This window comes from Zea mays, chromosome 7 (genome assembly GCF_902167145.1).
Source record: "Zea mays cultivar B73 chromosome 7, Zm-B73-REFERENCE-NAM-5.0, whole genome shotgun sequence".
Lineage (NCBI taxonomy): Eukaryota > Viridiplantae > Streptophyta > Magnoliopsida > Poales > Poaceae > Zea > Zea mays.
Genome location: NC_050102.1, coordinates 61210546 through 61221269, shown reverse-complemented (window position 1 = coordinate 61221269; position 10724 = coordinate 61210546). Strand labels below are relative to the sequence as shown.

At 42.7% G+C, this 10724-nt stretch overlaps 1 protein-coding gene across 3 annotated transcripts; it reads right to left on the bottom strand.

The window, feature by feature from the left end:
• Nucleotides 1–5163: 5163 nt before the first annotated feature.
• On the bottom strand, nucleotides 5164–6955 carry LOC100276190 (uncharacterized). 3 transcript variants are annotated; one of them, NM_001150035.2, is made up of 4 exons: nucleotides 6797–6955; nucleotides 6613–6709; nucleotides 6072–6184; nucleotides 5164–5434 (listed from the first exon to the last, which is right to left on the bottom strand). In NM_001150035.2, exons 2-4 carry the CDS (start codon nucleotides 6698–6700, stop codon nucleotides 5357–5359), a joined length of 279 nt encoding a protein of 92 aa, NP_001143507.1. In that variant the 5' UTR covers nucleotides 6701–6709; nucleotides 6797–6955; the 3' UTR covers nucleotides 5164–5356. The 3 variants fall into 3 exon arrangements, with proteins under 3 accessions (NP_001143507.1, NP_001391222.1, NP_001391221.1); NM_001404293.1 differs by having other exon boundaries at nucleotides 6890–6936; NM_001404292.1 differs by having other exon boundaries at nucleotides 6613–6818.
• Between the last annotated feature and the right edge of the window lie 3769 nt (nucleotides 6956–10724).

Sequence of the window (10724 nt, the reverse complement as noted above, 5' to 3'; positions counted from 1 at the left end):
GGTCATGAAGAACAAGTCTTCATCATTCATAATTATAAAAATGTAGTCACAGATGTAACATTATGATTGTTATTCATGAAATATTAAACAACATCAAGATCCATATCATATATTAACAAAATGATACATAATGTATATTACATTGTACCTTTGGCTTGCTCGAAGGCAAAAGCGCGAATGCAATTCCAATCCAGCGTGAACAGTACAAGGGTACTATTCATCTATTTATAGACATGGGACGCATCCCAAACAAAAGTACATTTATGACCCTGACATATACACATAAATCTAATACAAACATCGCGTAAAAGTACATTTGACCTTCGTAACTACCTTGAGCCGAAGCTATAATCCTTCGGCGCTTTGTGCATGCTTGTTGCAGCTTCGACACTCAGTCTCGTTGGTTATATGCGATTTCTCCGTCTTGAGGACCTTCAGTAGAGAAGGAGACCCCAACAAGGCCCATGGCGTAAAGCATGATAGAGTAGAGAATATTGAGCCTACTCCCCCATCAATCAATACTTTTGATAGTTGTACCGATTTGACGACGAGATTGATGATAAGCGGGTATTGCCTGGGCTGAGGGACGTGCTCGAGATGGTTGAAGAGATCAGAGGTAATGACATGGTCGGACCAGTCAAGGAAGGACATCACTGCTGCTATTGTCTTTTTTATGCGTAGTAGTTGAACCTGCCAAAGATCAGCAAGCACCTGATTTCATCGATGAATGTGGGCCCCTTCTCTCTTGATCATCATCCCTCTAGGGGTCATACCCTTTTATAGGTGGTGCCTTTTTTGCTTAGGAATTTCATAAGCAACCCACATTCCTTGTAGCCATGTCGGACCGGGCTGCGGTAGTTTGAGCACGGGGCCTCAAGTAGTTTTTCAAAATGATCGGTGGCCACGTCGATCGGAGGATTCCTTCCTTTCTAGCCTATTGTGGCTACTAGCATTTCATCATGCCCGTTGAGCATAGAAAACGTCCTCACGGATGGTCCGGCCCTAAGGTCGGATGGTCCGCGCGTGCGCATAATCAGTTAGGGTTCTGAGTTTCTCGGGGGATTTGTTAGCTAAACTTGGGGGATTAACTCGAGAAACGACTTGTAACGGGTCCAGACCTCCCCCCTTTATATAGATAAAGGGCTACGACCGATTGAACGCTCCCACAATCGATCAAATCAAGTCTACTTATCATTTTTATCTTATGCAATAGGAGTAGTTCTATTTTAGCCCTAGTTTAGTCTTCCCCCTACCTCAAATCCTCACCTTTCTTCAGCTCTACATTGACTAGAGGTGTCTTGGGTGTCCTGCCGATGCTAAGACACGCCCTAGGATCTCTCCTCGATAGGGTCCCTCCCGGGAGGCGAGATATAGGTCTGCTGCGAAGAAGACCCTCTGCACCATTGCGGACCGTTCGGGCCCTAGGCGCGGACCGTCCGAACGTATGCAGAAGAGAGTCGCTCCTGCGCCAGGTCGCGGACTGTCCGACCTTGTGCCACGGACCGTCCGCACCTCCGCAGAGAGCCCCGACAAGCAGTTCATCTCCAGTGCTTGGCGCCCGGATCGGCGCCAACACACTTTTTGGTAACTCCGCTGGGGACCAAGTGTCTAGATCTACTAAATTAGGCCCCAAATGGCCAGTTCTAAAGATCACATCGATATCTCCCTAGATAATATCCTGAAGCCGGTTGTTGAAAGTCTGACGGCCGATGAGCAACAATAATATGAGGACTACATGCGTCAAGCGAAGGAGAAAGGGTTTAGGGTTTAGGGTTTAGGGAGTAATTTAATCGTTCTCATTTTTTTCTTATTTTATTAGTAGTCTTATAGTAGTCTTAGATTTTGCCTTCCTGTCACAATACGCGGTGGATCGCCACCAAAAGGTTATCGAACATGGAGAAACCGACGTCGCATTTCTTCTATCTTCGCTTCAAGTCCCCAACATAAGTAAACCCGATGACATCCAATCTACTAAGTATTATGTAGATCAGCAGCAGGATCAAATAAAACAATAGATTTACTTTAACAGTTGGACTGGTTCAGAGTAGTTCAACTTGCCCGTGTAGCAGTTGAACTGGTCTGCACTAGTTGAACTGTAGATTTAACAATATTTTGAAGTTTGTGGTGAAAATTTTCAGGTTAGCCTATTCACCCCCTCTAGGCTACTTTCACCGTTTCCTACAGTGGAGACGTCAGTGTGATATTTCGAACCGGCCATATGGGGGCCGATTTTTGATAGATCTAAACACTCTCGTCCCCAGCGGAATCAATAAAAAGTGTGTTGGCGCCGATTTGAGCGTCAATCACTCAATGTGAACGGGCTGACGATTCTTTTACGAGTGCGCGAACGGTCCGTGGCATGGGGTCGGACGGTCCGCGACCACGGCGCAGGAGCTTCTCCTCTGCGCGCATCCGGACAGTCTGGGATGGCGCAGAGGGCCTTCTTCTCCGCAAAGAACCTGGATCTCGCCTCTCGAGAGGGACGTCGTCGGGGACGAGAGTTCTAGGGGTTGTCTTAGGGTCAACAGGCCACCCGAGACACCTCTGGTTAACTTAGAGTCGAACAACGGAGAAGAAATAGGTCGAGGAAGATTAATACTAGGGCTAGGCTAAGGCTAAATTACTCCTACTCCCAAAGAACAAAAAGAATAGTGTAAATAAGATAAATTTTATAAGTAAATTTGATTGTATCGGTTGTGGAGATTCAATCAACTGTACCCCTTCATCTATATAAGGAGAAGTCTAGACCCGTTACAAGTTGGTTCTTATCTAATCTCACGGAGATCGCTAACAAATCTCATAAAAAATGGGGAATTGTTACTAATTCTACGCACACGCGAACCGTCCATGTCGCAACTGCGAATTTTCTAGACCGCTGAAAGTCCGGCTGCCCAATTTGATGCTCAACAGGTAGCTTGTGTGGCTGTTTAGGGACGACATAATCAATGGCGCTGTACGTGCCATAAAGCCAGTTTTTGCTGAACACGGTTACTCGTGGCTTTCTCTCGTAAGCTTACAAAACATTACTACGAAACAGCCAGGAAAACCGTTTTTGCCGAACATTATTTTTATACTTTAGATGGTTTTACCTTTATCAGAGAAACTAGAGCTTTTTTAAGAAGAGCCCTGTCAAGTTGATCCTAATGGAAAACTACTTTCACTAAACAGTCCACAGCAACCAAAATACGGATGGGGTTGTTCTAAACCAGAACTGTTGGGGACTTGTTCTTAAATGTTATGAATTAAGAACAAGAAAACATAGAATGTTAAATATTAATGCCCTTCGTCTTTCAAAGCATTATTTCCCTTAAGATATAATAATCTTCAGACGAAGGTCGTGAAGGACGTGCCTTCTTCATCGTAGCACACATTAATAAAAGAAGAAGTATATGAAATATGAGAGACAACATGAACAATCACATAACATTATCAATCCATCTTTATCATATCAACATGTGAAAATAGAGACAGTATTGAATTACATATGTACCTTCGGCTTGACAGAAGGTAAAAAGTACAAACGTGACACGCAAACGAGTACCAGTCAGCGTGAACAGTACGTGGGTACTGTTCATCTATTTATAGGCACAGGACGCAGCCTGTGAGAAATTACATTCATGCCCTTTACATCTATTGTTGGCTTATAGAAAAATCTATGAGAACTGGATAACCTTTTCCCTTTTAAGTCGGTTCCTTTTCTCGTGATTGAGCCGAAGCTTCTATGCGCATAGCTTCGAAGTATCGGCAACCTTCGTCACGATCGCGCCCTTCTCATCGTGTAATCTGAAGGTACCTATCCATAAGCCATATTTGGAAGACATTGTTATTTACGTTTTTGAGGACCTTCGGAGGACGAAGGCCCCCAACAAGAACCTAAACCAAACAAGTCATATGGGTAGACAAATCATCAAACACCAAAATAGCAACATGTTCTAGTGCATAGTTCGTCCGAATAAAAGGCTGCTAGAGCGAGCTACTGATTTACATGCCCTTGAGCACAAAGAGAGCGCATTTAACAAAATCAAATAATTTTTTTCTCTAATCACGGTTCACCCGGACAAATCACAAATGCATTCAGCCAATGACGGATGCAGGACAAAACTGTAGGTAAGGCCATACAGTAAGATGCAAATCACTAGATTAAACTATTAGATAAAAATAGTTTTATAATAATAATATTTACGGTGGTTAAGTGATAATACGAGAAGTGTTCTAAAATGACATGAATATAAAAAACCTTTTTGGTCATTCTAAATGAGAGTTGGAGAGGGCAAAGAGGCAGGCCAGCGGTGGCGGTGTGCTAGGGCAGAGCGAGCGCTTCGGTGCGTCAGTGTGGCATGTCACGTGTAAGTGAGTCCAACGCGAAACGGTGAGGTGACAACAGACGAGGGTTAGCGAGGGCAGGCGACGATGTGGTGGTACATGGTGGCGGCAGCAAGCGGCATCCATTGCCGCGTTGCAACGTCATAGTGAGACCCAGTTAGATCGTGAGCGTAGGTGGCGTCATGGTGCCAAGGTAAGATCCTACCGATAGCCTACCCATATACTGGTGTGGACTACGAGGCAAGGTAGATGTACTATGTGCAAGATCCTGATGAGGCTTTATTTGGATACTCTAGTATCCATCCCGATCCACATGTATTGAGATGTATTGGGGTGTAAAGTATCCAGACAAAGCATGAGGCGACAAGCTGACAAGTGACGAGGAGGTAAGGTGACGTTGGTAGCGCGCGAGTTAGGTCACCCAACTGATCATTCGATGGCGGAAGGAGCGAGCGAACCATGAGTGAGCTAGCGCTAGAGGAAAGAATCCTCGGAGGGAAGTGGGCTGAGCAGTGGAGCATCGAGGAAAATTAGATCAAAACCTAATTTTGATTAAGGTCAACACAAGTAAGAACACAGATAGATCACAACGTTTTGGCAGCTTCAACTACAAACTTGACTAGAGCTAAAATCATTGCGATACAAGTAAATGCCTTCGTTGAATGAAACTACATCGCTACAGGTTACTTGTTTGTAAGGATCATCTTTGAAGAAAAAAGAGTTGTGATGATCAAAGTGAAAATCAGTGAGATATGTAATTGTTTTCATTGTTGGATAAAACTGTAAAAGGATCCAACATGTTAGCATTTATTTTATAAGCCTTTAAAGATGAAAAAAATGTTTTTTTGTAAAAAAAAATATGAAAATATTAATTAAAAGAGCAAATGGTAAAAGGCAAATGAAGTTTTACAGTATAAACCCACCTTAAGGCAATGTTTCCCGGCGTTTAGTTTACTTTCAAGCTAACAATCACAGCAGTTGACAGAGCCAAAAAGTGTTCTTTTGAAAGGAAGTAAAAACTAGTCTCCTAAATCTACTTCTTCCTATGCTTCGAGGTCTTGAACACCAACGATCTTGGTTCTTCAGGCATTTTGGCTTCAACTTGCTGCTCCTGTGATCAATACTAAAATTTTGAGACAACTCATTAGGAAAAATACTGTAAGGAAAAAACCAAGAAAAAACAAACTTCGCCCGAAGATTTTTACTACTGTATGTAAGACAACACATAATTCTGGGATGCTAGGTAGAATTAACATCTTTCTCCAAAACTGGTACAACCGTACAAGTAAACTCATGAGTCCTAACCCTGAAACTCAAACAAAAGTAAATAGCTAAAGGGATGCTGAAGAAACTGAAAAACTAGCTAGTAAGTATGTGAGATGGATGAATTCTGCTAGGAAAGAGTCTGGGACACTTAATTTTCCTTTTTGTCACAGACAGCATAAGGATATTCCAGTAGATCTGGCACTGGTACAATTCAAACAGATTAGACAGCTCTTCTTGTTACATAAAAGCCCGTGATAATATGCTACAGTGTCTGAAGACAATATGATTATTTTACGGCTCAATTGACTTCGTATATCAAAATTCAAATGAACGGAGGCCATACGGACTGATGCAAAATGGATTAAGAGCCGCTATTTGTCTTGCAAATACACAAGAAACAAAGCTTGAATTACAGTGCTATAAGCAATTCAGAGGAAAATACTTCTCTAAATGTTAGATTTTGGAAGATGAAGGCTACGGACCTCCTCCCACTTTCTCTGAAGCTGCAGGAGTTCTTTACAGGATGCTATACATTCAGCATGGTATGCCGTGGCCAAGTCTTTAATTGAGGCCTTCCTTTTAACTATCCCGATCACTTCAAAACATCAAAAAATTAGGCGTCAGACTACCGTGAGATTGATAAACTATGCTCAAAGCATAGCTTTGAGAAACCAAGGTAACGCCAAACAATACATTATCATTGAGTTTGACAACATTGTAAAGACACCGTCCTCACAGTATAGTACCAGAAACTAATCTAGCAAAATCATTTAAAAAAATTATGAACTTGAAGCCATTCTCAAAAAATAATATGCCAGGGAATGTGGTATTCATAATTTGTTGTGCAAATAACCAACTAAAGCATAATAAGTCAATCTTCCATCCGAATTCCCCAAGCATGAGAACAAGATATCATGATTTCCTACAGAAAAAAGCAAGAACCAAGCTACAGTTCGACTAGAAATAAAGAATAATCTACTGAATGAAACGAAGCTGCAAGTTGAGACGAGAGCGCCCCCTTACTTCGGCTGGGATCAAACTGCTGCTCCTCAGGTTTGGAACCGTTGGCCGCCGGTTCCCTACTTCCTCCTGCAGCTGCAGCACCGTCCATCGGAAGCAACTGCGTAGAGAGTAGACACACTGCCCGAGTTAGGGCTTAAAATAAATCCATCCAACTAGAGACACCACCCGATAAATTCAACCCAACCAGAAAAGGGAGTCGATTTGGATAGTAGAAAAGCTTTGCTTCGATGCAGATTGGGTGGTTGTGTTCACTCAGTGTTTGTTGTTTAGGGATTACCAGCAGCAAGGGAAAGGCTCATCGCGCACCGCACCAGAGTCAGCGCCGCAGCGGAGCGGAAGACATGGACTCAGAAAGAATAAAAGGGCCTAATTTTATTGGCCCAACACGGGTTACCCTCAAGGCCTGAACAAGTGAACGTATCTGCTGACTCGCAGATTTGCGAAAGGTTCAAGCCTGCTTGGTACAGCTTGCTGATGCTGCTACTGCAGCAGCCAGCTCACACCAGGTAAGGCTTCCTCCAACCATTCCCTAAATCCCACATTCTGTTGGGACCATACTTCGTCGCCGAAGGTCCTGCAGAAAGAAACAGCTTCGACTGAAGCTGTCTGCACGTGATAACCAAAGGTTGCTGTTCATGAAGCTTCGGAATTGCAAACCGACTTAAAAGTAGAATGACCTTTTAGTCCACAAGTGTTTGAGTCATTGTTGTAAACTTTTATGAGGGGCATGATTGTAATTCCTCACAGGCTGTGTCTTGTGCCTATAAATAGTGAACATTATTTCTTTACTGTTCACGCATTCCTGTAATTGCCATCACATCACTCGGGAATCATTCCTTGCCAAGGCAGAGGTATAAATGTATCTAATATTGTATTTGAATACATCAAGTTTATATAATACGTAAATGATGTTGTTTGTTTATAGTTTACTTGTCTTTAATGCTTTATATCTCACATTATTTTATATAATCTTTGAGAGTTTAATTATGAAAATTCAACCTTCGTAATTGTGTCGTTTTAACCTTCGTCCGAAGTTCATTAAATCCTTGAAGAAATAATGCTTCAGCGGACGAAGGGCATTAACATTTAACATTTTATGTTGCCTTGTTCTTAATTCATAGCATTTGAGAACAAGTCTCCAACATTGGCGCCCACCTCCGGTGAACTCACTACCACTTTTCTGAGCTGATGGCTTCGTTCAATATTCAAGCTGAAGCTGCTTCGGTTCCGAAGCTGGTACTCCCGATAACAGGCGGTTCATGTTCAGAACCAGCCAACAAGAAGCAGAAGAAGAAAGCACAGAGAAGGGTACAGCATGTCGGGGTGCAAGGACCCTTCATCAAGTCAAGATGGTCTCACATTCCTATTACCTTCTCCCAAGAGGATCTTCAACTCAAGGATTACCCACACAATGATGCTATGGTTATCTCTTGTGTTATCAAATGATTTCTGGTCCACAATGTTTTGGTTGATACAGGCAGTGCAGCTGACATCATATTTGCTAAAGCCTTCAGACAGATGCAAGAGCCCGAAGATAAAATTCTTGATGCCACACATCCCCTCTGTGGCTTCGGAGGAAGGCAAATTGTAGCACTCGGCAAAATCTCAATGTCAGTGGCCTTCGGATTCATCAACAACACAAGGACTGAACAAATTATGTTTGATATCGTTGACATGGAGTACCCTTACAATGCAATCATTGGTCGTGGTACTCTTAATGCCTTCGAAGCAATTCTGCATCCAGCTTATCTTTGCATGAAGATAGCTTCGGACCAAGGGCCCATTGCTATTCATGGAAGTCAAGAAGCTGCCAGAAGGGCCGAAGGAAATTGGACAGACTCAAAAGCAATCCATAATATAGATGGAACTGAAGCTTGTGAGCAATACAAGTTCAGAAGGGAAAAAGCTGCTTCGGCTGACCAGCCGAAACCCATGCTCTTATGTGAGGATATAGCAGAGCAGAAGGTGCTATTGGGATCTCAATTGTCCGAAGAGCAGGAGAAAACCTTGATAAGGTTTTTGTTCAACAATAAAGATGTTTTTGCTTGGTCAGCTAATGATCTTTGCGGAGTTAACAGGGATGTTATTGAGCACTAGCTCAATGTTGATCCATCCTTCAGACCCAGGAAACAGAGGCTTCAGAAGATGTCTGATGACAAGGCCGAAGGTGCTCGGAATGAAGTGAAAAGACTCCTCAGTGCCGGAGTTATTAGAGAGGTAAAATATCCAGAATGGTTGGCTTACAATGTTATGGTGAAGAAGGCCAATGGTAAATGGAGAATGTGTATCGATTTTACTGACCTTAATAAAGCCTGTCCGAAGGACGAGTTTCCATTGCCAAGGATAGATTCCTTAGTTGATGCAGCAGCTTCATCAGAGCTCATGAGTTTGCTGGATTGCTATTCAGGCTATCATCAAATATGGATGAAGAAGGAAGATGAACCAAAAACCAGCTTCATAACCCCTAGTGGGACATATTGCTACCTTCGGATGTCTGAGGGGCTTAAAAATGCTGGAGGAAGTTTCAGCAGGATGACAGCAAAGGTTCTCCATTCTCAGATAGGCAGGAATGTACTAACTTATGTTGATGATATCATTGTAAAAAGCACGAAGCAGGATAACCACATTGCTGATTTACAGGAGACCTTCGCTAATTTTAGACAGGCTGGTCTAAAGCTGAATCCAGAAAAATGTGTCTTCGGAGTAAAGAAGGGGACATTTCTCGGTTGTTTAGTTTCAACAAAGGGAATTGAGGCCAACCCAAGTAAAATCGAAGCTATACTTCGAATGGAGCCACCAAGTACAAAAAAGGGGGCTCAAAGATTGACAGGAAGGCTAGCATCTCTCAACAGATTCATATCTAGATCAGCAGAGAGAAACTTACCATTCTTCGAAGTGCTGAAGACAGCTGAAGTCTTTCAATGGGGACCACTCCAGCAGAAGGCCTTCGAAGAACTGAAGCAGTATTTGATAGATCTAACAACATTAACTCCACCTACGCCAGGGGCTCCTTTGTTATTATATGTGGCAGCTTCGCACTCAGCGGTAAGTGCAGCACTTGTTCAGGAGAAGCTTGAAGGCCAAGTTAAGAGGCAGGCCCCAATATATTTTGTATCCGAGGTTCTTAGTTTATCAAAGAAAAATTATACAGAGTTGGAGAAGGTACTGTATGCTGTCTTGTTGGCCTCCAGAAAGCTTCGACACTATTTTCAAGCTTACAACATAATTGTTCCTTCTTCACAACCTCTGAAGGATATTATGAGGAACCGAGAAGCTACTGGAAGGATTGGAAAATGGGCTGCAGAGCTCAATGAATTTTGTATTGATTATGTTCATAGATCTTCGATTCAGTCCCAGGCATTAGCAGACTTCATTGCTGATTGGACGCCAGGGGCTCAGGAGGAAGAAACAAATAAAGACGCCGAAGCATGAACAGTGTTTTGCGATGGGTCTTGGGGAACCTTTGGAGTAGGAGCGGCTGCTGTGTTGGTTTCACCTTCCAAAGTTAAAACTTGTTATGCGGCAAGACTTGATTTTAGTTGCACAAATAATATCGCCGAGTATGAAGCTCTGCTTTTGGGTCTTCGGAAACTAAAGGCAATGGGAATCAGAAGGGTCATTCTTAAAACTGATTCTCAAGTTATTTCTGGTCATATTGACAAAAGTTACAAAGCAAGAGACCCGAAGCTTGAAAGGTATCTAGATACAGTCCGAAGGATTGAGGCTTCCTTCGAAGGTTTCTCTGTCAAAAATATTCCTCGTGCAGAAAATGAATACGCTGATCTATTGGCTAAGTCAGCAGCCCAGGGGCTGCCTATACCTTCGGAAGTATTTTTTGAAACAATAAAAGCACCTTCGGTCGAGCTTCTTGAAAGAGCAATCCTCAACATATCCCCTATTTATAGTGAAGATTGGAGAACTGAAATCATCTCTTTCCTTCAGGGTAATTTTCTTTCAGACGACGAAGCTTATAACAGGAGAATAGAAGCAAGAGCTCGACCATATGTCATAATAGAAGGGGAGTTATACAAGCGCGGGGTCTGTTCCCCATTGCTCAAGTGTTTATCCAGATCCGAAGGTATAGAATTAATGAAGGACATACATGCAGGTCT

What these genes read in the sequence shown, in the direction of transcription:
- LOC100276190 (NM_001150035.2), bottom strand. Translation starts at nt 6,700, where the DNA reads ATGGACGGTGCTGCAGCTGCAGGAGGAAGTAGGGAACCGGCGGCCAAC. An exon ending in GCAGTTTGATCCCAGCCGAA is followed by an intron (nt 6,185 to 6,612) that starts GTAAGGGGGCGC and finishes GATGTTTTGAAG; the next exon opens with TGATCGGGATAGTTAAAAGG. An exon ending in TTCAGAGAAAGTGGGAGGAG is followed by an intron (nt 5,435 to 6,071) that starts GTCCGTAGCCTT and finishes TATTGATCACAG; the next exon opens with GAGCAGCAAGTTGAAGCCAA.